The 27,278-nt window shown below is 41.7% G+C and overlaps 2 protein-coding genes across 5 annotated transcripts in view; both read left to right on the plus strand.

Moving 5' to 3' along the window:
* Window positions 1-16,760, plus strand: part of rab11fip5a (RAB11 family interacting protein 5a (class I)) — a 33,536-nt gene extending 16,776 nt beyond the window's left edge. Inside the window, exons 2-6 of one of the 2 annotated variants that reach the window (XM_080414686.1) lie at window positions 1,238-1,749; window positions 4,442-5,057; window positions 8,272-10,941; window positions 11,956-12,100; window positions 14,042-16,760. In XM_080414686.1, the coding sequence (XP_080270812.1) occupies window positions 1,238-1,749; window positions 4,442-5,057; window positions 8,272-10,941; window positions 11,956-12,100; window positions 14,042-14,299 (4,201 nt within the window). In that variant the 3' untranslated portion in view covers window positions 14,300-16,760. The remainder of the gene's footprint in view (window positions 1-1,237; window positions 1,750-4,441; window positions 5,058-8,271; window positions 10,942-11,955; window positions 12,101-14,041) is intronic. The other variant, XM_080414687.1, reaches the window with a different exon arrangement.
* A 976-nt stretch (window positions 16,761-17,736) lies between these two features.
* The window catches only part of sfxn5a (sideroflexin 5a), a 29,352-nt gene continuing 19,810 nt past the window's right edge, over window positions 17,737-27,278 (plus strand). For all 3 annotated transcript variants that reach the window (XR_013932167.1, XR_013932168.1, XM_080414793.1), the window contains exons 1-8: window positions 17,737-17,895; window positions 19,791-19,859; window positions 21,958-22,035; window positions 23,420-23,446; window positions 24,551-24,605; window positions 25,701-25,726; window positions 26,023-26,076; window positions 26,655-26,711. Coding sequence is in view for 1 of the 3 variants with exons in the window: in XM_080414793.1 (XP_080270919.1) it covers window positions 17,848-17,895; window positions 19,791-19,859; window positions 21,958-22,035; window positions 23,420-23,446; window positions 24,551-24,605; window positions 25,701-25,726; window positions 26,023-26,076; window positions 26,655-26,711 (414 nt within the window). In the remaining 2 variants the exon portion in view is untranslated. The remainder of the gene's footprint in view (window positions 17,896-19,790; window positions 19,860-21,957; window positions 22,036-23,419; window positions 23,447-24,550; window positions 24,606-25,700; window positions 25,727-26,022; window positions 26,077-26,654; window positions 26,712-27,278) is intronic.

The following is a 27,278-nucleotide window of genomic DNA, read 5'->3' on the forward strand; positions in this document are numbered from 1 at the left end:
ACAGGGAGACAGGGGAGAAAGTGACGACTAGTTCCAGCGTCTGTATATTGACAGCTTTGCCAAGCTGTAAAAAAAAGTAATTACAAACCTGATGAGGGTAGCATGTCTTGAGGATGCCATCTTGGCCAGCGGCTTTATGATCCTTAACCCTTTTAAAAGTTCTACTAGAACTTACATCAGCCTCTGTCACCTCTAGATCGACTACATTAGGTGGACACTGTGCTTTGTCACTGGGCCCAAGTTGTGAAGTTCGAAGCGGGCACAAGAGTTGTTCAGCTCAGCTGGGAGAAAGGCAGAGGTGTTGGTGTCCAAACTGGGATTTGTAGTCCATAATTGCCTCCACATCCAAGCAAGTCACATCCACCGTAGTAATTTTCAAATGTATCCCTAAATTGTATTTTTGCAGCTTTGATTGCACTCCGTAGGTCATACCTGGCTTTTGTGTAGCGTGTGTGTGTGTGTGTGTGTGTGTGCCATCCAGTGAAATAGTCAAATTTTCTGGGAATGTTTTTTGAAATTATAACTATTAAAAACAAAATGTAGGGAACAAAATAAAGGGATATTTACTTGTGACCCATAAAAATGTGTCCGCGACACACACATGGGTCCCGACCCAGTGTTTGGAAAACCACTATACCTGCAGACTCCTTCATTGGCCTCTAAACAGACTAATGGCTAAACAGTTGCCAAAGACCAACCATCTTGTTCCATCTGTTGATTAATCATATAATACATGTTTATTGTTTATTAGGATCCCCATTAGCTTTTGCCATGACAAAAGCTAATCTTCCTGGGGTCTGACGATGTATGCAGACCTATTACCCAGTGGGTTGTACGAATAATAAACACACAGTTTCAGGCTGCCTGCCTGGTTATTAGCGTTCTTCTTTTTTGTTTAACCTCACAGGGATCTTGTATTCTCTGACAGTGGTTGAGAGTATCCATACTAACTAACGTCCATAAGTATATCATGCACAGTATACGTCTGCTGCTATGCACCTTTTATCTTATCTCAGGTACCATGTGTAAATATGTAGATAATGTGTTTTTTTTTGGTTCTCTTGTTTGATCTCCTTTCCCCCTTGCCACCCCCCCTCCTTCTTCTTCCCTTTCTTTTTTTTCCCTATGAAAATAACGATACGCTGGGAACTATGCACGAAAATGAATTCCACCCACTTTTTAACTTCTGTAAACCTGTGATGTAACAATAAAGCTGATTCTGATGTCTCTCTTCCAGGTGGTATAAGCTGAACTCAAAAACCGGGAAGAAGGAGAAGGAGCGAGGCGAGATCCAGGTCACGGTCACGTTCACCCGCAACAACCTGACGGCCAGCATGTACGACCTGGCCGTGAAGGACAAGAGCCACTCCACCTTCACCAAGTTGAAAGAGCGCATGAAGGGGAAGAAAAGATCCAGCGAGGAGGACAGCGCCGCGGACATCTTGACGAGCGGGTACGGCACGCTTGTCAAGAGGCGCGACCGGCTGCCAAGCGATGGCGGCGGGGAGGAGGAGTACGAGGACGACGAAGGGGGCGAGGCGCGGCGGAGCAAGATGAGAAGCTACTTCCTGCGGGGGAAGTTAAGGAAGTCGTCGGACACGCGCTCCAGCACGTCGCTGGGCTCGGAGAGCAGCGAGTCGTCCTCCAGGGGGGGCAGTCTCAGCCCCACGGCGGGCATCAGCGTGGTGGTGTCCGACCTCTCCAATTCACCCAGCAACAGCAGCAACCTGACGGCTGATAACAGCCCTGGTGAGAGTCACACGATCAAGATCAGAATCACTTTATCTGGTCCTATGCATACGTATTTCTGTTGTAGTAATCATCAAAACCACAAAAGAGAGGCGGTTTGGTTGTGTACATCATTCATCTGAGATGGGTCCAGTGATGGTACAGACTAGTTAGAACTTCAATAAAGCAGCTGTCAAGTTTTTTCCCCCATTTCTTGTCATTATCATTAGCCTCACTGAAGCCCAGACTAGGATACAGTCAGGGCCGCACCAAGGGTAGTGCGAACGGTGCGGCCGCACAGGGCCCCGCGCTTGAACAGAATCACGTTTAGTAAGAGTTAAACCGAGAAATAACCGCAAATAACCACCAAAAACTCGGAAATATCCGCCCAAAACCGCCAAACGCGACTTCGCACAGGGCCCCGCATTTCTCCCATAAGGATAAGGATAATTCCTTTTAACAGGTCGTTCATGAAAGTCCTTGCGGTCTTGTTTCCAATGAGAACCTGTGAGCAATTGGGGTTAAAGGGATACTTCACTTTCAAATAAAATAAACATTAAAAAAAAATATTTAAAAAAAATGAAAGAAGTTATGGCAAAATAAAGGCCCCCTCACGCATTAGAGTGTCCTACTAATGTGTGAGGGGGCCTTTATTTTGCCATAACTTCTTTCATTTTTTTTAAATCATTTTTTTAAATGTTTATTTTATTTGAAAGTGAAGTATCCCTTTAAGAGTCTTGCTCAGGGACAAATTTCATATCATCGGCACATATGCTGGGATAGCCTGGAATCAAACCTGGGGCAACCAGGGCCTCTGGTTCCCTAGGCGGGCTCACAGCCTCACTGAAGAGAGGCGGACGCCTCTGGATACAGACGCCTCTGGATACAGTGGTTTAACCCATTCAATCGGGGAACGCATCTGTGTCATCTATTCAAAAATAGCAGATCTACAAGCTCATAGCGCTGCACTCGGTGCAGCGCTATGAGCTTTAATTGCCAAAGTATAAAATAATGGTTATAGCTAAAATCTGAAATTTGCTGGGGTTCCAGGGGATCCCCAGCAAAAGTAGTTAATACAGCATCACAATCATCTTAAACACTTTATCCATTTATATGTTGGCTATTCAAACAATAGCAGATCCCATTCAATCCTGGAACGCATCTGTGTCATTTTAGATTTGAGCTATAACCATTATTTTAGGCTTTGGCTATTAAAAAATAGCAGATCTGCAAGCTCATAGCGCTACGAGCTTGTAGATCTGCTATTTTTGAAAAATCTTGAACATTTGTAATTCAAAACTTCTGGAGGTCCCTGGAACAAAATATTTTACAAATGTTCATTTTAAAATATATATTCAAAGATTTGCACACATTTTCACGATCTTTCAAAAATAGCAGATCTACAAGCTCATGGCGTGGCACTCGGTGCCGCGCTATGAGCTTGTAGATCTGCTATTTTTGAATAGCCAAAGAAATCTAAAATAACCCATCCTTCATTGAATGGGTTAATGCATGTACCAGAGTGGCCGCTGGTCAGACCTAAACCTGTTACCAATTAATATTGAAATCAGTCATTTCATTTACATTGAGTGATTGTGTTAGTGTATGTGGAGTGCAGGGTTGGCATGGTTTTGCACTTGGTATGGGAGTACAATTGGTTCCGCTGTGCAAGACAAGTTTTTGCCATCCCAGAAAGGTAATTTAATTTTGTTCCAATATTTCTTGAGTCCGGGTCTACTTGTGATTCTGACCTGCAGTGCTATGTTGAAAGCCCAACCAGGCAGTTGGTCAGAGCCTTTATGGTGTTTTCAATTGATAGGCAGCTTACAAATTTAATGTGCCCATTGATTTCTTGGAGCAATTGTCTCTTACTTTCTTACTTCTCCCTGTAATTTTCTTTGTCAAGTATTTCCTACACAATTGTGTAGTTCCATGAAACATAACATGTTGCTGCTTTAGTACAGCTCAACTGTTTTAGTTGAGCTTGTCTTTTGAAGTTTTGATTATAGTAAAGCTCCTAGTTTCCGTGGATTTCCCATTAATTTACTTTTGCGATTTCAGAAAATACTTACTTTAAGAGTTTTAACTCTGGTTCCAAGTCAACCAACTATGAGGTTAAGTAGTCAAGTGTAGTAAAATGTCAACTGTGATTTTGGGGGTGTTAACATTGCCACCAATCAGAAATGTCGCTGCCACACTTTAGGTTTGTGGGTACCGTCGTATTTCGCCATGATTTCTCCACGTGAATATAACAACATCGTAACATTAGGTTAATTTCATGCAGACGTGTGGCTTCAACTGGTACATACACTATACTATCGTTTCACAACCACGTAGCTCATGAGTCTACCCTGAATGACATTATGGTTAATAATACAGGCCTCCTGTCTATGCAGAATATCAAGGGATTTTTACTTCCAGAGCCTCACTGTTGAGCTCTATGGGACAAACCTGGAAAAATAAAGGTTTAATGAATACAAGCTGTGATTTATGGTATCACGTGTATGTGATAGAAAATATTATTACCTGATTGAATCTCCCTCTCTTGCTATCTCTATAACACTTTCTCTCTCTCCCTTCCTGTGTATGTCTCCCTCACTCCTTTTACTCCTTGTCTCTGTCTCTCATTGTCTCTTGTCTTTTTTTTCTGCCTCTACTCCACCCTGTTGTATTTCGTCCATCTTGGCCCCCCTCCCCCACTCTCGTTTCACAGAGCACACAGACACCTCGCCCAAGTTGTCCCCCCTCTACCACGGAGGTCACTTCAGTGATGAAGAGATTGGTGGGGAGATCACCCTCTTCGTGCCCCAGCCCTTCGCCCGCTTCAATGGAAGCCACACCCAGCCCACGGAAGAGCCTGGCTCAGGGAAACCCGTCCTGGGAAATTCTCTGGGCTTGCTGCAGAGGTCCCTGCCAATGTCCATGTCGCTCCAGAACCTCAGGCCACCAAGGGCTGAAGAGGAGCTGCCCAAGGGCCCTGCTGGAGATGGCCGGCGCTGGTCCTTCGACAAGGCCGGCGATGAGGAGAAGGCGGCCATCGCTGCGGTCCTGGAACAAAGCGGGTGCCCCATACTTGGATTCGGAGACTCAGTAGAGAGACTGGGGCAGACGGAGTCTGCCACGAATCCTCCTCCTGCCTCCTCCTTTGGGGCAGTGGAGTCCGTAAGCCCGGGTAAGAAGCAGAGGAGGAATCTGTTCTCTCATGGCAAGAGTGAGACTTCGGGGAAGGGGCAAAGCCAATCCGGCGTTGAGCCCCAACACGCCCCAACGCACACCCAGGAGAAACAACACAAGGGAGGATGGTTTGGATCGAAAGACAGCAAACCCAGGTGAGATTAACCACATGAACCCTAGCGTCCCTATTCTGGGCACAGAATTGTTGCTTTGCAACACGTTGTTTGTAGATCATCTATTTTTGCTAGTTGATGCACCACAAAGTATATACGGTTTAAGTGGTTAAATGGCCACAATCCAATGTGAGAGAGAAAGCGAGAGAGAGACATTTATGACACTGTGTCACAGAATAATAGAGGGCTAGTTGTAATATGAATGTGAAAACCTATAAAGGCTCTGTACCTCTGTCACGATGAGTGCTGCGGGGGTTCGCCACATTCAGGAAGTGTCTAACCTTACCAACAAAAGTGTCAAGACAGGAAGAGCGATGGTGTTATTCTGAGAAAAAGAGAAAGAGCCTATAAGTGGTACCTGTGGTCCATTAGAAACGAGCTCCTTAGTTAGTGTACACTAAACAGATGATGAATTGTCATTTCCCTGTGAATTTGACAGAACGAGGGCCTTTAGATCACTGGTTCCCAAACGTTTTAGCTAGAGAGCCCAACAGAGACATTTTATGTCTCCCCAGGACCCAAACTAGTTACTAAAAAATAGATCGGCTATTTTAAGTTTTCTAAATTTATGGAATTTATTCTTTTTTTATGTATGAAATTCTTTTGAATTTCGGAATTTCTTTTTTTAAAATCTTTTTAAATAATAAACATTGTAGGAAACGGGGGGGGGGTTATTTACTCGCAACCCAACAATGGGTCCCGACCCATTGTTTAGTAACCACTGCTTTAGATCATCTGGAGCAGACAGCATGAGCCGGCACAAAGATGATGCCTGTATTGGTTTCATCTTCCCCACATCATTATTCCCTGACTCCAATGTGTAATTGCGTGTGACCCGTATTATATTGCCTTATGCTTGTTCTGCAAAACTGGTGGCATGAAAGAATGTGTTTGATGTGGAGACCTGTATTGTACCAGCAGAGGTGGGAAGAGCACTGAAATATTTTAAGCATGTAAGAGATAGCGCTAGCTCAGTGATAGCTCTGAACGGCTAGCAAAACATTGTCACCCAGTAAAAATACTTTCATGCTAAATCTGTGGGGGAAAAAATATAATTTGATGCATCATTGTAAGTCTCAGAGCTAATGTCTCAGGTTGATGATAGGTAGCCTTTATGATGGTCAGTACATTTTAAAGTATTTTCTTTTATTTGAGTGTATTAACCACTCTTGTGTGTAAAATGTAAACTTCCTCAAGCCAAAGTAGAAGAAAAAATAAAACATAAAACAATTCTAAGTAAAGATACAGAAAGATTATCTGAGAAAGGGCGCTTTTGTTATGTAGCTATTTTAGTTTATTTTTGCATGCATAATAGCAGGGAGAAGAGGATACATTTACAGATGGAACATTTACAAGAAAAATAATGAACTCAGTCACTGGGCTTTTCACAATAACAATTATACTCAAGTAAAATGTCTTCAGTAATGGCAACTAATTAGTTTTCACATCTGCGTACCAGCATGATACAGGATCCAGTTCTGTATTCCATGTGCCCTACTGTACGTCACTTCCTCCCCCAGCAGTTGCTCTCTCAAGGCTCTGGTTACAGGCTTACAAAAGCAGGTATCTGCAATGCAGATGGGGTGGGGTGCTGCTCCACCGAGGCCAGAGTCCCAGTCCACTTAAGTCAATATTATTGCTCAAAAGTAAAGTGAAAATGATAAATGTGAGGTTGAAATGTTGTTTTAGTGTGTATGTGTGTGTCTGTGTGTGTGTGCATATGTTTTGAATTTGCAAGTGTGTGTCTGTCTATATGTGTTTGTGTCTATGTACATGTGTTTTACTGTACATGTCTGTGTACATGTGTTTTACATCCATATTTGTCCATTTATTTGAAAAAAAGGGGCAAATTAATAGTGTAATTATAGCTTCACTTCTGCGATCACTTTGAACACCCTTCATTGTGAGTGGGTTAAGTTATTGTATTTGGATAGTGCGTGCACTAGACATTTATCTTGCACTTATCCCTCACAATTATACTGAGCACAATGCTACTGTACTTATGGCTGTATTTATTTTTAAATTAAGCATTGAATTATTGACTATTATTATACTGTTGATATAAATATATATATATATATATATATATATATATATATATATATATATATATATATATATATATATATATATATATATATATATATATATATATATATATATATATATATATATATATATAAAATAAAAAGCCACTGTGTTTCCATATATTGGATGGAAGCTAAATCTTTACCAGACAGATGAGAGCATTCTGATTGCCACAAGTCAGATATTCTGGACACGAGTACATTGGATCGTATTTCTGACTGCTCTACAACTAGAGATTTTCATAGCCTGCACTCTCATGCTTTTTAAAACCTTGGGAATAGTGCCAAGTTGGCACCAGCATTGCTACGCAGCCACTATGTCCAAGTTGCATCAGCTTTCTCGCTATACAATACAAAACTGACCTCCTAACATATACTGTAAGCCCAGAATGGGTTTAAAAGGATATAACTAAAATATATTTTTCAAAACACCTTAAATATTGTATTTCTTTTAGAAACGGTTAATCTTTTACTCAAGAGGGACAATGCCCGTAGCAAGTTGATGATGTCATTTGTCCATTTGTGGTCCAGCCCTATGGAATTTATGGAATGCATGTGGAAAAAAAACATATTTAAAATATTGATTTGATGCTCATATTAACCTTAAGAAGTATTAATTTGTTTTTTATTTTCACTTGCATTCCATAAATTCCATAGAGCTGGACCACACATGGACAAATGTCATCATCAACTTGCGACGGGTATTGCCCCTATTGAGTGAACGGTGAATTATTTCTAAAATAAATACAATATTTAAGGTGTTTATTTAAAATTTAACATTTTAGTGACAATTATAATGTATTAAGGCATAATTGGCGTATTAGCCAGGGATCCTTTTAAGAATGAATGAATAATTATTCTGATATGACTCTATACAGGAATCCAGGATTGTTCCACACTCAAAAGCATGCCAAGAGTCACAGACTAAGAAAAAAATACTTATTTTAATTGGAAATAGGAAGAGGGTACAAAACTCCTACCACTCATGCCTAGTCCTGGAATTAGTCCAGTCCTTGAATGAACTTGAATTGCTGACTTGACTAAGAAATGAAGACTCAAGTGTTAACAATCCTCACTAATCAGCAGGATGGTGTGCCTTCCTTTCACAGCCCGGTGGTATCACCTAAGCTAGAGCCCAGCACTGACCACTACTCCCCCCACCACCCTCACCTCCCATCCCAACCACCCAGTGATCACCCATGGGGTCCCCCTGTACCCCCCATAGATCCCTCTGCTTCTCCGGGTTGCCCCTTCCACCACACTAACCCCTTCTCTGACTCACAAACCAGCCCACCTCCCATGTCCCCGGCCAACCCATTTTTTCCTCTGCCCCATTGTAACCCTTTCTTTGGAGACAAGCTGGCCAACCAAGCCCTCAAATCTGTGCCTCCACCTCTGCCCTGTCTCTCCAGTTCTCGGCCACCGATATCAGAACTCTTCCCAGAGCATGAAAGGAACCCTAACCCTGCCCTGTGCCATGGCCAAACAAGCCCTGAAGATCCCGTTGCCTTGGACAAACCTCAGCAACGGCCTCTTCCTCCGGTTCCCACAGAAGAAGAGAGGAGATTAATCAAGGAGTTGTCTAATCCTTTCACATCTTCCGGGGCTATGGAACCAGAGGCAGAGTGGGACGCAGACTTTGATTTGTTTACAGCTGGCAGACTGCAGTCCCCCGGGAGCCCAACTACACACTGCAAGCCCCATCACACTGTGCTGAATGGCCCTCAACTGGATCACTGCAGTAACAAAGGAGTGCTACTATTGACCACGGACATGAATGATGCAGTACACCCCCAGAATACTTGCACAGAGACATCAATTGAGGCAAAGGAAGTTACTAATCAGGTTATTAACTCTGACATGGAAAACCCAGTCATGTTTGCACGGTTCCCCAATGCTAACACACATGAATGCATGGAGGGTGATAATATAATGTTGGCTGCTTCTGCTGATGCCTCTGCTCACTCACCAGAACTGGGTGTTTGTCTTGAAACTATATCTAACCACAACACTAATGCTATTGCTGCAACCACCTCTAATGCAAATGACATCCCCTGTCATGACTGTGACCACATACACAGCATACACACATCTCCGTGCTCCAGCCCTATCCGGAAGCTCCACAACAACTCCCCAAATGCTTGTTCTTCAGGTATCGGAAGCTCTGCAGAGGAGGATGTTCCCACCAGTCTATCTCCTTATTCTGCATCCGAGAAGTTTTCAACGTCGTCTTCATCTGAGGATGTCGAGTTCCAGACTGTTGATGGCGCCTTCCATGAGAAGTGTCCTGAGAAAACCTGGAAAGAAATTTTAGACTGTTCAGAATCTGTGAATCCAGTTTTCAACAAGTCAGATGTCCTGTCTGTCTTATGTGATGAAGCATGTCAGTTCATCCCGTTTCAAAATTCTCATGACAAAGAAGTCCAACCAAGTGGCGCTGAGGGGCACGGGCAGTTATTGGCACCGCAAATTACGATCCCTCCTCTGATACCCCCCATGGTCATCAAAGAGGAGTTTGGGGATGATGAAACACTCTGTCTGTCACCAAATCTACCTGATATCTTGAGTCGAGACCTGCTGCCAAAACCTTCAGTCTCTTTACAATCAGTCAACGACCATGGAAAGAAGATACTTTGTAACCTCAAAGAACCTCAAGGGGGTATAGGAGGTTTTTCTGAGGATACAGATAACACCTTAATTGACAACACAAAGCCAAACATCCCAAACATTATTTTGGATAATAAAAATGTTGCCACATACACTTCCTTTCACATCATGACCTCCTCCCCCTGTGACAATCCATCCTTGAAGGAATCAGCTGTTGCTAGCATTGGCTTAGGACCACAGAACTTAAGCAAAGGTTCTCCCAGACCAGACCAGCTTTTCGGGGACTTTCTAAACTCCAGCTACATCGGGACCAGTCCTGCTCAAGGCCAAGGCTTTAACAACTCCCTACGACACACAGGGGTTTTTGATCAAAGCCCCAGCACCCTCCTCAGCTGCAGCCTGTACGTGAGTGCTGACACAGAGCATTATCAAAGCTGCCTAACTCACCACTCCGATGCCTCAGAGGAAAGCGTGGGCAAGCTAGGGGCTGGAACGCTACCCTCTGCTTACTCAACAGTATGTGGAGCAGAGGCTTGTGATGAGGTGGGCGAGTTTCAGTCAGTTTCAGTTGCTGACACTGAGCCTATATCTGTTCTGGGTCTAGAAGATTCTACAAATGAATGCAGTCAATGTGACGATGAAAGCAACCAGACTGAAGGACTGGAGATGCTGAATGCAGAGAGGATGGTAGTGTTTGAGTCATGTTTCACGATGGGGGAGGACTTTAGTTTACACATACTTTCTAATGCGCTTACGGACTCTCATATAAGCTCCGTCTCCAATGATCATTTTTCAGACCCCCCCAAGACAGAATGCACTACACTACAGCGCTCCCACTCTGAGGGCACCATGAACATTCAATCTGACAGCCTCCACATGCCCTCTTTTGGCAGTGACCCTGGTTTGTCTCTCTACTCCTCCTCTGCCTCTGCCCAGCCTGTCTCTGACCTTTCTCCTCCTTTGCCCGCCTCCTCTTCCTCCCTAACTGCAAAAAGTAGCTTCCCCTCAGCTCTCAGCCCTGTCCCGCTCCCCAATGGCTCTGTGAGGTCACCACCCAGCATGGCCCCACAAGCCACTGTCCCAGCTCTCTGCACTGCACTGCCAACGACTGACGCGCCGCACACAGCTTTGCCCCAGGAGACATGGTGGCAACCGGCCAATCAGGAGAACAGGTGAGGTTGCGTGCGGTGCTGACTGCTCAGGTGTCGAATATATGGCAGCGAACCTCTTCTTACGCGCTGCTTCCAGCATTTTCTATTTTTCTTCTTCTATCTTCTGTTCAGTGCCTTCAACCTTCTTCTTCAGGCATTTCCACTTCTCTTCTTCTTTTTCCTCTTCCTCCTCTTCTTCTGTGCCATAGGATCTCAAGGGATTTCTCCTGTTGTGGTGTGACCATCTCTTTGTATCGCTTCTCAGACACACACAGACAGGAACTCTCACGCACAAAAACACAAACACATCTCAGGGTACGCAGACACACATAATTCAGCGTGAACGACACTATCCTGCAGGTGTCTGTGGCCGAGAGGGTGGGGGGGAAACGGAGCCACAGTCCAATTAGCAGTTATTATTTTCCATCGCTCCTACCACAGGTCCCCGCCACTACCCCATCTCTCTCCCTAACCTCCCCCAGAGTCCAAATAGTGTTCTCACACAACAACAGACCTCCATCTCCATCAGGAACTAGGCATGTACTATAGATGAAGTGAAAGGGTGTTGTCTGTGTGTCAGATGACATTTTTACCACTATTTCTCCCTCCTGTCTCACCTCGGCTTAGTTACGCACTTAACATAATCATACATGTTTGACTGCACAAATGTGTGTAATTAATTGTCAATTAAATGAATACAATTAAATTATTTACAGTTTTAATGATTTAATGAAATGACAAGAATTATGTAATGACTTGAATGTTTAAAAAAATATATTTGAGGATGGGAATCTTTCCACACGATTTAATGACCTTGTGTTTTTAATATGATTTCCACTTCCCCTGAAGAACTCTATCCCATCTCCTTTTCTTCCAACCTCTCAAAACCTTTTGTGGTGGTAATGGGTGCTTTCTGGTGATAACTTCTGATAACCATAACACTCTCTCTCCCTCTCTCTGTTGTCAGTAATGTCTCTCTCTCAGTTGTCAGTAATGACTGTTGTGTCTATCCTTATCCTCCCCTCCCCTCTCCAGCCCCCACCCTGTGAAGCCACTGACCACTGCCATACTGGTGGAGGAGAAGAGAACAGAAGGCCGGTCGGTGCTGGAGAAGCTCAAGTCTACCATCCACCCAGGAAGGAGCGCCCAGCACAGCGAGCAGGAGGCAGAGAGCAAAAAGGCATGCAGTGATGATGATGTGATAATGACTGTAATGTTATTTGCATAGTGCCGTTCATATCAAAACAGGTGTTGCCCCAAGTGCTTCAGAAATTATTTTCTCACTTATACTTCATATTTGATGAAGTGAGTGAGCAACGAACGGATAAAACGCAACAAAAAAACTCCCAGGAATGGCAAATAGGGTATGATTAATGTCATTAATTAATGTCATTAACACAGTGGAAGCTGTGTGATATGACTCATATCCCGATATAGGTAATCATACAACATATCACGATATGGCACATTTTCTGTAGATTCAATGAATAAAAAGATTATTTATGACCACATGGAAAGGCCTACATTTTGAATTATATACTAGACAAATGATAGGCACTTACTCATATTTAATTATTTATGTCCAACTGAAATATATTTTTACATTATTTTAGACACTCACCAATGGCTAGATGAAGACAGGCCAAAACACTGTAAGAGCGTCCAATCATTCAGCTGAAGTGCAAGGATGTTGTTTGGACATCATCTGTAGTGACAGAGACTAGGATCCCCACAACAACCCCAGAGCTTTCCTGTGACATCTGGCTATAATTTTCTCCCTGTCTGTAAAAACAATGACTGCAGTGTCCAGCCTTGAATGATGTGCGTTGTCAGGCTCATTTAGGGCTATGTCACTCTGCTCATCCACCACATATCTGTTGTTGTAGTGTAGTACAATACCTTGTGCATTTTCTCCTCTGCTTTGGTCCAGCACTCTTGATATAAATGAGGCAACTCCACATGAGTGAAGTGTTTTTGTCTTGGGTCGAGTGTTACCACCAACTCATGAAACCCATGTCTTTGCAGATATACAATAAGTTGCAATGGTAGTTGTTATCTCCTACCATCTTTGTGATTCTTTGCCATATGGCATGTCGCAAGCAAACAGCCTCTTGCAATGTCTTTTGTGGCTCTCATCCGTAGACTCTCCGTACTGTTTGACATTATTCTTTGGTAGGGGGTAAAAGAGGTTTGCGTCTGTTGGGGCGACCGATCTGTGACATTCTTGCAAAGTATTGTTTTCTGGTCAGTATCAGACTTTCAATACGACAGAAGTAGCTCCTCTTTTAGGTATAACCCCCTCGTTTTGTGTTGGCTGGTCGGAGTCCTTCCCCTATTCAGAAGCATTAAGTGTCATGCTTCTCCATGTTTGTTTGTGTTGCCTTTCATTCAATGTGCGGTATGGAAGAATGCAAACCTTTGTCCAAATTATGTACATTTTGCTGTAAAGCCTGTGACATGTGTGACACGACAAAATAATATATAATATAGTAATATGGAACGATAGACATTTTTATATTGTTATAGGATGTATATCGTCATCTTTTTGTAGTAATATTAATAATACTACAAAGTTGATAACTGTTCTGTAATGATTTAGTACAGGGGGTCCTCAGAGTTGCTACAGGGGGGCTGCCAAATCTTTGAGATGGGAACCTTTTTCTTTTTATTAACCACTTGAAACCTAGCATCAACGAAAATAGCCAATCTACATTCTCACATGCTCAGCTATTTTCAGATGTAGATGACAGTGCTCTCAAACAAGTCTATGAAGCTATCTATGAACAAGTTTAATCTGCAACACAATTGTATACAATACTGTATGTAGTGGGGGTCCCTGCTTCATCTCTCTCTCATCCAAGCGGTCCTTGGCCCGAATAATGTTGAAGACCCCTGATTTAGAACATGTGTTCCATGCATGTGTTGCATTTATTTTATGGAAGAATTCTGAAAAGGATATTGTGTTTACTTACATATTGTATTTATTACAAACAATTGCAGCGCAATGCTGGCCCACCATGAACTATTCATTTCTATTCCCCATCACTTTTCATTGACATAATTTCTTTCTCTTTCCCTCTGTTTTCCTGTCTTTCTCTCTTCCACTTCATCCTTTGTGCAGTCTCTGACAGAGGGAGCTGGGTCTTACTACCACCTGAACCACAGTGAGCTGGTGGCCCTGCTGGTGCAGCGGGAAGCTCAGCTCCAGAGGCAGAAGGCAGAGTTTGAGTGCCAGCGGGTGCTACTGGCCAAGCGTGAGGTGGAGCTTAAGAAGCTGAAGCCGCAGGTCCGAGATCTGGAGGACTACATTGATACGCTCCTGGTTCGCATCATGGAGCAGACGCCCACCCTTCTGCAATTTGTCTGCAAGAAAAAGTGACAAGGGGGGAAGTGAAGGACAAAAAAAACTTGAGTTTGCAGTACAAGTATGCATCTGTTCACTCTAACCTCCACACCACAGCTGTCTAGTCTTTTCCACTGCTATGCTGTCCTTTTTTATATAATGAAGCTCAGCATTGAGACACAGTCTGGGCGATTGTTTCTCAGCCGGCATGCTTCTACTGTGTTGAAACACATCCTCGTTGAAGGGGTTTGGTTTGTTTGGTCGGTGAATCTAGGAAAGGTAGTGGGTCCTCAGGTTCGTTTGGTAACCCCCCCTCTCCAAATGCTTCCATTTTGGAACCTACTGATTGTAGAAACATTGAATTCCTCCTTTTCACTTCACTTTGTCACATCACCACTTCATAATGGATTTCAACCATTTCTTTCACAAATGGTGAATATCCTCTTGTGGAATGAAACTGTTCAAATGTTCCCCAATAGACAACAAGTGCACCAATTAGCTTTGGAGCTACAATCCAAAACAGCAGGTATAAGTATCCACTCTTGTCATGTGCACAATATTGGGGGAAGTTGATTGTAGGGTTAGAAAGATTGTTCAAAAGTGTTCTTAGCCAGCAAGTGAATGGTTTTATTTTATGTTTTATAAATGCACATAACAGTGCTGAATATCTTTTCTGCTTGTTCCTTTTTCTTTTTTTAGCATGTTTTGACATTTACATATAATGCTCAGCTGCATAAGCTAACTGGTCTGAAGTAGTTTGAGTTGGGACACATACAGTACAGCATAGGGCTTGTCGTTATCAGGTGAAGACAGTATCACACACTGTAACCAGTCAGTATCAAAGTCAGCCATCGTCGCTTCTCTAATCTAATGCTTTTTGCCGTCGTCCCTACATTATCAACATGATTTTTACCATTGCCAAAATGCCTAAAACATGTTAGTACTTGACTCCTCCGTCCCTTCTCTCCCCACCTGTCTCTCTGTTTGTCACATCCGCTTCTGCTAAAGCACGCAAACTGCTGCTATGCTTTCAGGTGTGTTACAAAATGGATATATACCGTATCTATGTACAGCATATATGCCATGGAAATGCCAAATGCTGCCTTATTTTGTTTTCTTGTCCTATATAGTTCCTGAGGTTTGTTTTGGTATAGCACCTCGTTTTACTTGTAGGGGCCTGGGGGCAAGCTTTGAAAAACAAAAGCCATCTGTTCACCGAGTTATTTGTCCTATACTTTGTTACAATATTTTTTTAAATCATTGCACAAAAATAAATGGTATGGTATGTATGTATGTATGTATGCATACCAACAGAAATATTTTACATTAATTCCGGTAAAACACCAAATGTTACAGCCAAGCCTTGAAACTTAATATATGGAGCAAAATTGATACACCGTAAAGTATTCTAATATGACACCACCTTCAACAGCATTTGTGGATGTTCTTGCACTACTTTTTCTTCAGAATTTACTTTCTACTGTACCCATCTGTTGTTGTTGGTATAGCTGCAGTAGATCTAGGATCACAGCGTACTACACTTTCCGACAGAAGTCTGACTGTTTCGAGTGTTTAAAGCAGAGGTTCTCAAAGTCGGGTCTGGGGACCCCCAGGATCCTTGAGTGGGTTCCAGGGGGTCCCCTGCTAAATTAGTTAATATAGCATCAAAAGCATCAGTTTAACCCTATATAGGCTACATCGGCTATTTGAAAATGGCTGTTTAGCTTGTAATTAGATCGGCTACTTGAAAATAGCTGATCATCAAGCTCACGATTTGTGGGCTTGTGGGCGATTTGTGGGATTTGTGTATCTTGTATCCTGACACAAAATATTTTTAGATGTGGGTCTGTGGCCAATTACATATAAATTTGGGGGTTAAGATGGGGTGAACATGAAGATGTTTGAGAACCTCTGGTTTAGAGAAGCACTTACCAGCAGTTATGAAGAACTGTGCGCCATGTTGGAGGAGTGAGTGTCATTGCCAATGACAATAAAGAAATTGCCTATTTTTCTGAGATGGTAAGAATTTTCAAAGCAAAATCAGAAAAGAGAAAATAAGGTTGCTCCATTTCCATTTGTTGTCACTCTTACAACATGGTGGCGTGTTTCTCATTGCTCTTTGTGACTTAGCCAAGGCTATGTGACAACACACAAATGACTGAGCTTAAAGCATACAAAAACATTGGAAAGACTGCCATATCATCTCAGTTCTGCTATAATTGCAATATCAAGTGCATAGATTGACTGTAGAGACATTAAATGTGACTTGCATTTATCAAGCAATTGCTGTCCTCTCCATGTCTTCCATTTTGAAAAGCATTTATTTTTATTTATTTTTAGTTTTAACTCCATTGTATTTCGTCCTCGGTCGTGTAGCAGGTGGAATGTGCTTAAGGTAGAAATATAACATTTGGAAAGTTTACAATCCGTGATGCAATTCTGTTTCACAAATTTTGTATATTTAATAAAGAATATTTTGTGTTTCTTGCTCACAGTATGATTTGGATGTAAATCTTTCTTTGTGTGCATTTGAGTGGACTTTGTGTGCCTATATCTGTGAGCTTAAATTACACAAGGGTTTGGCTATTTGCACAGGTGTCCTTGTTTCACCTGCATTTCGTACCAGATTTGGGGAAAACTTGACTTAAAATATTTGTAATATGTCAGTTATTGTTAAACAGCCATATAACAAATGCAAACTTCTGTAGCATGGTTAAAATATTTATGCTAATCATGATATCTATCTCATCTCTCTAGTATGTAATCTGTTTTGTTGTGGCCACACAGACTGGCAGCAGCACTACTACTATAAAAGATTACCACTAGAGGGCTATGTTTCCCCCCTACACTGTATTAACCTCGCATCACCAGTCTTTCAAAAACAATGTAGAGTATAATATTGCGAAACATTGTTTAAAATATTGAAAGTATAATCTGCCACTGGTATTTGCGCCGTCATCAGATAGTTACATTACCCACGCCTTCTATTTTCTTTCTTATAAAAACTAAAATATCAGATGTTTCACTGGGAATTGTAGTTTACTTCAATGTTCAAGATACTTCCTGTTTTGTCCAGCCAGCCTGAAAAACGACATTACCAAGAATTCCACTGTGATATGACTGTTGACGGCATTGTTGCCATGTCGTCTTATTATAAGCGACTTTGGGCTTGTTTTTCTGTAAAGTGCTTTTGGGCTTGTTTCTAAACGTGTAGTTGCTTATTTGGGCTTGTTAACACATTTTGTTTAAACCAGTGGTTCTTAAACATTTTCATGTCAAGGACCCCCAAATTAATATGTATTTGTCCACTGACCCCCCCCATCTGAAAATATAATATGTTGAGGCGTTGTGAGCTTGTAGATTGGCTGTTTTTCAAATAGCCATAGTTGCTTCTTTTGGGCTTGTTTTCATAGACCTGATTCCTTATATCTCTCGCAGAATCTGGCAACACTGGCTAGCTGCTAACTTCTGGTCACAACTCTTAAATAAGTGGTCAGACTCAGAAGTTCAGAACAGTAAACCAACAAGTTCACTGAGTTGTGAATTCGGATGGTTTGCGCTGCTTTTCAGCTGCACCGTGCAAAATGTCAGAGTCTACGACATTCGAGTATGGAAAGTCACGTTTCGACCAGGTAGTTTAAAGTTATTTTCATGCACTGTACAGTATTGACAACACAAACACATTCATTAAATCCTTATTATGTCCAAAAAGCACAAATTCACCAGATTGAATGTGAAAACTGGTGACGTTTAAATGATACTTTAAGTCGGTGGTTCTCAAACCTTTTCATGTGAAGGACCCCCACAATATTTGGCTGCGGACCCCCGCCACCCCATCTCTTAAATATTTTGTGCCAGGGACCTCCAGAAGCAAAGATTTGAGTGGAAAATGCAGAAAACTAAAACAAACAAATGATCAAAGATTTGCACACATTTTCTAGATTTTTCAAAAATAGTAGATCTACAAGCTCATAGTGCAGCACGAAGTGACGCGCTATGAGCTTGTATATCTGCTATGTTTTATAGCCAAAGTATAAGATATGGTTAAAGTGATTTCGCTGGGGACCCCCTGGTATCCCCCCAAGGACCCCTGGGGGTTCCTGGACCCCAGTTTGAGATATGCTTTAAGTAATATTCTATGAATAGACTTTCCTAGTATTTAATGTATTTCCCCAGTATACATGTTTTGAATTTCACACATAAACGTTGCGCAAAAGCTTTCCTAAATGATCCTGTTGCAGGTGCAAGGTGCATAAGTCAATGCAACTGGAGTAAAGGTGGACACTCACACTCTCCTCCTGTGAGATGTGGATGGATCCTCATGGTTGAGAGTGGTACTGTTCAGTGGTGGATAAAGTACTCGTTTTACTTAAGTAAAAGCGATATAGAATTACTCTGTTACAAGTAAAAGTCTGGAGTAAAAAATTTACTTGACTAAAAGTACAAAAGTATTGGTATCAAGGTGTACTTAAAGTAACAAAAGTAGGAAGTACTCATTATGCACAATATCCCATTTCACAAGTTTTCAAATGTATAAAAATCTTACATAATGGCAGATAATAGCAGATCTGCTATTTTCAAATGGCCGAAATGTATGTAGGGCTGAAGTGATTAATGTATGTTTTGTAATAATAATCAAAATCTACGAAGTAACTAGTAACTCAAGTTTTCAAATAATTGTAGTGGAGTAAAAGTGCAATATTTGCCTCTGAGATGAAGTGGAGTAGAAGTAAAAGTATTACAAATTGGAAATACTCCAGTAAAGTAAAAATACCTCAAAATTGTACGTAAGTACAGTACTTGAGTAAATATGTTTAGTTACTTTACAGCACTGGGACCAACGGGGACCTCTATTGGCCAGATAAAAAATAGATTTGATACCCAGTTTCCACACCAAGACATTTTGAACTAGCCATATGTTCAGGAAGTTGCAAGGCACAACAGTTTGGCAGTTGCCAGATTTTCATTCAAATTAAAGACTGCTGTAATTAAGTCTGAAAAGAATGGACGTTGCCCCCCCCCCCCTCCCTCTATTATAACTTCCTTATGCTATTAGGAATAAATGATAAAGAGATACATTTCTGGCACAGCCTTTGAAATTTTTAATTGCCATGGATGTGAACTGATTCGCTCCTGGGGGGGGGGGGGGGGGGGGGGAGAGAGAGAGAGAGAGAGAGAGAGAGAGAGAGAGAGAGAGAGAGAGAGAGAGAGAGGGAAAAAACACAGTTTGTAGAGGTATTAATGAGGAGCCTCCACCTGGCGTGATAAAACAACTGGCGTTCTGTGGTGTCACAATTTACTCTGCGACAGCTGCCCATGTCGTCTGGTAACGGGTGGAGAGAGACATGTGTGAGTTCCTGAATTAAAGGCACAATCCCAAATGTATTTGGCCTGATAATAATCTTTCTCTCTCTCTCTCTCTCTCTCTCTCTCTCTCTGTCTCTCTCTCTCTCTCTCTCTCTCTCTCTCTCTCTCTCTCTCTCTCTCTCTCTCTCTCTCTCTCTCTCTCTCCCTATTTCTATTTCAGAACACTTTCTTTGGAAGGTTCAGACATTTCCTGGATGTGATTGACCCCAGCACACTCTTTGTGACAGAGGTACAGAGCCTTTATCACCAAATATGTAATACTTAGAACTTTAACATGACATTTGTATTAGTTTGTGTGCTTGTTAAAATCAACATCAGCACCACAAACCCTTCCCCTGCTTAAGATCATCATGTACACATGTAGTCTACTTTATTACTACCAGAGCCAGTACGGAGAGTTATGACACTAGCGTTGACTCCCATTGTAAGAATGGAATGTGGAAGTGCTCTGTCTATCTCAATGGTATAGTTCCAATGTTTGGAACTATAGCCCATAGCAGCCCGCTTTGCGGCGAGATCTGTCTGAAAAAAAATCTACTCAATTCTTAACTGTGGCAGACCGGGAAGTTTGGGGGAAGACAGTTTATAGCAGTGGTTCTCAACCTCCGGGTCAGGAAAAAGACCATCATTGCATCAAAAGTAATAATCAACAAACTATTCTATAAAAACGGGTCAAACATTGGCCAAATTGTCAAATAATATAAGGGGGAGTCAAAACTTTTGAAAATAGACGATCTACAAGCTCACAACGCCTCGCAAAGCAAGCCGTTGTGCACTTGTAGATCTGTAGATCTGTAACTCTTACTCTCTGTACAAATGGTGTGTATACTGGTTCCATTTGTACACACTCAGAGTTAAATAAAAACGGTGGATTTTACAGTGTAGATTGGGAGATTGAAAAACATTTCTAGGCCCAGGAGAAAGGCAGAGGCGGGACTCAATCAGTACATGCAGGGGACTTTTTTTTTGCCACCACATCATCTCTGGTCACGTCTGGCATAATATTTCCCCCTGGCCCAGGTGGCGTTGGTGGAGGGTTTGGCTTTAGGAGGGAGTGCAGTGCAGTGCAGTCATCAGTGCCCTGGGTAATGAAGCTGTTAGCAGCCTCATTGCTGACAGTAATAGCAGCAGAGCCTCCTGGGATGAGATGAGGTGTGGACATGTGGGGCAGCTGTGAGGGGTGGAGTGTGTGTGTGTGTGTGTGTGTGTGTGTGTGTGTGTGTGTGTGTGTGTGTGTGTGTGTGTGTGTGTGTGTGTGTGTGTGTGTGTGTGTGTGTGTGTGTGTGTGTGTGTGTGTGTGTGTGTGTGTGTGTGTGTGTGTGTGTGTGTGTGTGTGTGTGTGTGTGAGAGCTCCCTCTGCCCCTAACTCTTGCACCCCGCTGGGCCAGACATAGCCTCAACTTGCCCCTAATGATGAGGAGTGGAGCAGAGTTGGCCCTTGTTTTTGCACACACAGGCAAATGTCCACGTGAACTCACACACACACGCATGCACACATTTAATGTTGTGGCACATGCACACGGGGTGTGCAAGAACACACGAACACACACACACACACTAAGCTAAGCTAATTAGACCAAATTGGACCATATGACCCTGTATTGTGCTCAGCATTAGTCAATGATCACACCATAGATCGATGCTCATTACCTTTTAGGAAATTCATTTGTCAACGGAAAATCAGCATGATAGTCACACTGACATGCAATTATCACACACTGAACCATGTGTAGAAGAATTAGAAATAACCTCTTACTGCTTCTATCACACACTGAACCATGTGTAGAAGAATTAGAAATAACCTCTTACTGCAGTTGAAGCCAGGCCTTCGGCACTTTCAACCCGGTGTCCCGATTTCAGGCATGACATTATAGAGAACTTTATTTATTTTTTACTTTTTTTATTATAGTGAAAATAGCAGACTTATAAGTTCACAACGCGTCACATCACGATGTGTTGTGTGCTTGTAGATTGGCTATTCATCGTATGACAAAGTATAGGGCTTAAGTTGTTAAAAGATCTTTGGAATGGGTTGCTGTTATTGCCTTTATTTGACAGTTTTTGGATTGAATTGTGTTCAGATTCTTCTTTGTATTATTATTACCAGTATAGAAATATTGATTTAAAAAAAATCTTTAACAGCAACAACGACTGATTATTGATCTACATTATGAGATTCAAAAGTGCAATAAAATAATGTGCCTTATTTAGACAAATAATTGTGATTAACAATCAGTATCACTATACGTATCACTGTACGTAAAAATATAGATATTTTAGCCATGACCATGAAACCCAAATGTCTGTATTTATTTTTGCTGATCCAGAAACGCCTCCAGGAGTGTGGGGAACTCCTGGAGCATTTCAAACACGGAACTCTGCCTCCAGGGGTGACAGATGCTCAGGTAAGCTCAGCACTCATTCAACAACAACACACAACACGCTTCTCGTCTGACTGGTCTCAGGTCTGTGAACGCGGATCAGGAATTGGTAAATGGGTCGTTCCCTGAGTAAATGAAAAGCATTTCCCCTTTGACGAGCCTTTGAAGAGCGTCTTAAGTAGTCAGACGTCTCTTCTTTTCCTCTCTGTTGTCTGTTGGCTGTGTGTTGTTTTTGAAAAAGGACACTGCGGTGTGTTCAGGATGTGTTGACTGGTCACAGACAAAGGGGTGGGGGCTGTCAGGGGAAACCAGGTGTGTTGGAAGGGTCAAAGGGCAGATGAGTTCCATGAGACTCTTTAAGTAAGTGTTGCTATGGAAATCTACCTGAACTCACTGCCAAACTCACTGCCAAACTAATACTCAAACATTTTCATGTCAAGGTCCCCCAAATTGACCTTGGCCACAGACCCCCATTTGGAAAGATTTCAAAAACAGCCGATTGATCGGCTGTTTTCAAATAGCTGAAAAATAACATAGGGCTTAAGGGTTTGAATTGTTCCTCATCTTGCTGGGGATTGGGGACCCCCTGGAATCCTCTCAAGGACCCCTGAAGGGTACCTGGGCTGGACCCCACTTTGAGAACCAGTGCTATAGACGATAAATTAAAGGGATAGTTCACCCAAAATTCTATCGATTAGTCACCCCATGGAGACTTGAATTCATGGATATTTTAATTTATTTTAAATTCCTACGCCAATAATTTGATGACCATCGGACTGGTAGGCAGTGGTTCCGGTAGGAGCTACAAAGGAGACTCTTTGTGTCTCCTACCGGAACCGCTGCCGGTCATCAAATTATTGGCTTAGGAATGTGACAAAAACAAAAACATATCCATGAATTCAAGTCTCCATTGGGTGTCTAATCGATAGAAAAAAAGTCATTTTGGGGGGGATCTATCCCTTCAAGGCAGCACTCAACAAAAGCTTAGATTTTGTAAAATTTAACTAATATTGACATCCAATTTAAATTACCATAAGTGGGGAAATTCCTGAACGTAAAGGTCATCGATAGACCTGGGGTAGTTTAGTTTACTTTAGCAATACACAGACACAAAGTATTGTAAATACTCATGAGGTTATTAAACAACACAAAGATGTAAATGTGCGTGAGCGATAACAGTTTTCTTCTCAGGGAATATTCAATGCAACATACTGGAACATGGCCCAAAGCCATGATGAAGCACTTAGCAATACACATTACTCATGCCATTTTGTGTTAAAGATCCTTGTATTTACTTTTCCTTAATGTTTTGGGTGTGCGGTTGGGTTACTACTTTGAAATGATGTGGCTCATCTTGTGATGGGCTGAAGTGGGCTCTAATTTAGTCTATTTGTTATTTATTTTTCAGCTTTGGCAAGCTCAGAAAATAAAACAGGTAAAACATGCTTCTTTCATTTCACTCTTTCATTCTCTGTCTCCCTCACTCACACATGCACACATGCACGCACGCACGCTCGCGTGCACACACACGCACGCACGCACGCACGCACGCACGCACGCACGCACGCACGCACGCACGCACGCACGCACACACACACACACACACACACACACACACACACACACACACACACACACACACACACACACACACACACACACACACACACACACACACACACACACACACACACACACACACAAACAAAAACAAATCTTGAGATCATTATCGGTGTTATCCGTGTTTGTCTTGGTGAGGTGTCACTGAATTGGCCAGGAAACTGACACCCGTGCTTTGTACTTGAGCTAAACATGTGTCTGTTTAGTCAGCACGTATATCACTTAGTGATGTCGCAATGACTTAACGGGGAAATTCTCAATTGCAGTATCTCAGTCTGTCCCCCTTCACCTGTCAATCTGTAACTCAGAGATATTCTGTCTCTACTGTGAATATCTGTTATATATGCTAGACTTGGGTGGAGTAAAGCTCAAAACTTAGCATTTGTTTTAACTTGCATCGAGTGCCATAAGCGTTTTGTTTTTTTACTTCTCTGTGCCGAGTACGTGGTCGGTCACAGAGAAGTATACGAGACGTATATTACTATACTAGAAGTATACTAGAATTAGACATATTTTCCTGTGATTGTTGAAAATGGTCTAGCTCTAACTGGGTAGCCCTGCCCATCTGGCACTCCCTAAATGTAAAAACAAACAAAGAACTAATTTCATTTGTGAATTAGTGTATTTAAGCCTTAAAACCAACAAAATGACATAAATGTATAATAAAGCAATTATTTATTATAATGTCATCATGCACAGGCTATATTAAAAGTAAAACTGCATATAGTAATATAGTATAGTATTATGCAGTATTTACCAAATTTATACCCAATATTTGAACGTTTCAAATAATGTCGCAAATATTTACTTAACATTCTCATTCTACTGATTGTACTCATGTATTCTATTCTATTCTATTCTATTCTATTCTATTCTATTCTATTCTATTCTATTCTATTCATTGCACACTTGATCACAGGCCATCATTCACCCTGACACTGGGGACAAGATCATCATGCCTTTCCGCATGTCAGGTATATTCAGTCACCTTCCTTTGAAGACTGGGGTGGTGGTGGTTCTATGTCTGTGTGCACTGTGTTTTAAACCCCAAATCACGGAGACTTGCAATGATGTACCCCTAATGAGTAATATATGTGATTAATAATCATTATCACAACATCCAACAAAATAATTAAGAGCATCATTTTAGCAATAAGTATATAATATAATATTTATCTCTTTATTATAACTTTATTGTGTGATCCTTAAAAGTAGCAGAGCTGTACATTCAGGGTGCTTGTTATGAGGTCCACCATAGTGGTCTCATCCACCCCTGGGGACTGTCAGGGCACCACAGGGACTCTTCAGGGTGTCTCAAACCTGGAAAAGGTCACTCGCAGCTGGGTGCTGATTAGAACTGCTCCCCCACAGTGACCAAGAGGTACGGTTGGACCTCGGGTGAAACCGAAGTGTTTTGATTGAGTTCTTCTCAACACCTTCTCGGGAGGAAAGACAACCTTGGACACGGACAAAGGGAGGGGAGGGGGAGATATGAAGTGAGACATGGAGATGGACAGGAGAGCGGGGGAGCAAGAGATGGAGAGTAATGGAGAAATGGAAAAAGATCGAAGGAATGTAAGAGAAGGAGATGGAATGATGGGAAGAGGTGGAATGAGGCATGGAGAAAAAGAGATTGAGACGGGAAGATGCTAGAGCCAAATAGAGAAATTATGGGGAAAGATTATGAGAAATTGAGAGATAAGAGAGAATTAAACTGCTGGAGAGAAAAATAACAATGGAGAGAGAGAAATGATAAAGGTATGGAGAGAGAAAAATTACGTAATGAAGACAATACAATTACAAATATATAGAGAGAAGCAGCATTGTATAGAGAGTAGAGAAAAAGAACTGAAGAGAAGTCATGGACGAGGAAAATGCGTTGGGAGATGAGGAAGGTTGGAGTGAAATGGAAACACCAAAAAACTAAAAGACAACAACAAAAAGAAAAGGGATTCATCTGTCATTGTTTTGAAGTTTTTCCCAAAACTGTGTCCATGATGTCAATGTGGTCAAATCCCTTGAAATTGTGATTTTAACACTGTTTACACCACTCCCTCTTTTTTTTACAGGTTTCATCCCATTTGGTACACCAGTGGTAAGAAATCTTGAAAGATATCATGTTGACAGGATGATATCTAGGAGCATACAAACATTTTTGCCAAATGCCAAATTTGGACCTAGCCTAAACTTGGGGATTTATTTATTTATTTACTTAGTTAGTTAGTTTAGAATGAGGAACAGTGTCCAGAGATAAAGAACATTAGGCTAAATGTTCCTCCATCTTCTCCTGTGTGATGTACCAGAAACTGTTAATCATTATTTCTGTTACCTTTACTATTTTAATTCATTCATGCTACTTTATGGCTACTAAGAGGTTGTCTTTGTGTTTAGGTTGTTGGTCTCCTTCTTCCCAATCAAACACTGATGACCACTATCTTCTGGCAGGTAGTGACTCAATGCTGTATTGTCCCTTGTATGTCCAAAAACCATTACATTTCTGGAAATGGAAAAAAATAATCTGTGTTCTAATGGATCAAATGTAGTTATTATTTAGTCACAAGCTCTTGTTAATACTTTTCATTGGTTAAACATTTATAAATTCTACAGACAGACTTAACCGCTTTAAACCTGGTGTCCCTATTTTTGGCATCTAATTGTAGGCGAAAGTCTTCAAAAGCTTTTACAGTTGTGAGCTTGTAGACAGGCTATTTTTGGGCGATACTGTCATATAACAAAGTATAAAAGGGGTCCTTAATTTACGAAAAAACATAATGATATTTGGAGATAAAGGTTTTTGCCCGAAAATATGATTAGCAAATTAAAATGATATTTCACTGTGGGTGTATTTGTGCTGAATCTTTTGTCCACATACGGTACCTGTAAGGCTTCATGAATGGAGTGAAATGATGACTTGACTTTGTTCTGAGCACAGCTAGTTCTTAACACAACTTTGCTAACAACAGTGTGCTTATTATAAATAACAACCCTGTTGTTGCATCTGTTGTTTCACCTTCTTTTACCAGTGGTTAAACCAGAGTCACAATGCTTGTGTCAATTACAGCAACCGGAATGCATCCAAGGTACAGTATAGCATCCACTGCTAAGAACCTACTGGTCCCACAGAGGAAAAATAACTGTAGTAACCTATATCACTGACTCTCACACATTTTCATATCAAGGACACCAAAATTGATATGTATTTAGCCACAGACCCCCATTTGAAAAGATTTGGGGCCAGGGACCCCCATAAGAGAAGATTTGTTAACATTTGTCAACATTGTTTGAAAATAGCAGCTCTACAAGCTTACAACAAGTTGCAATGCAATGCTTTGTGACCTTGTAGATCGGGTTATTTTCGAATGTGTTTAAACTGTTCCTTGGGACCCCCTGGAACTCCCTGAAGGACCTTGAGAACCACTGGCCTATATAATCACTTACTCCATGTAATTGTAATTGTAATGTTAGATGACAGTCAACACGTGCACTCGTGTTTCAAGGGGTCCGCTCATAATTCCGATATCCCATTATTCTGACGTCCCAATAGTCCGACAAACATTAGGTTAATATTGTAACAGAATAAAAGAAACAGTGCAGTAAACTCCCAGGTCTTATAAAGGGTCCAAACCTGAAAGCATGCAGTACAAACA

This window comes from Gymnoscopelus braueri (genome assembly GCF_963280865.1).
Source record: "Gymnoscopelus braueri genome assembly, chromosome: 19".
NCBI lineage: Eukaryota > Metazoa > Chordata > Actinopteri > Myctophiformes > Myctophidae > Gymnoscopelus > Gymnoscopelus braueri.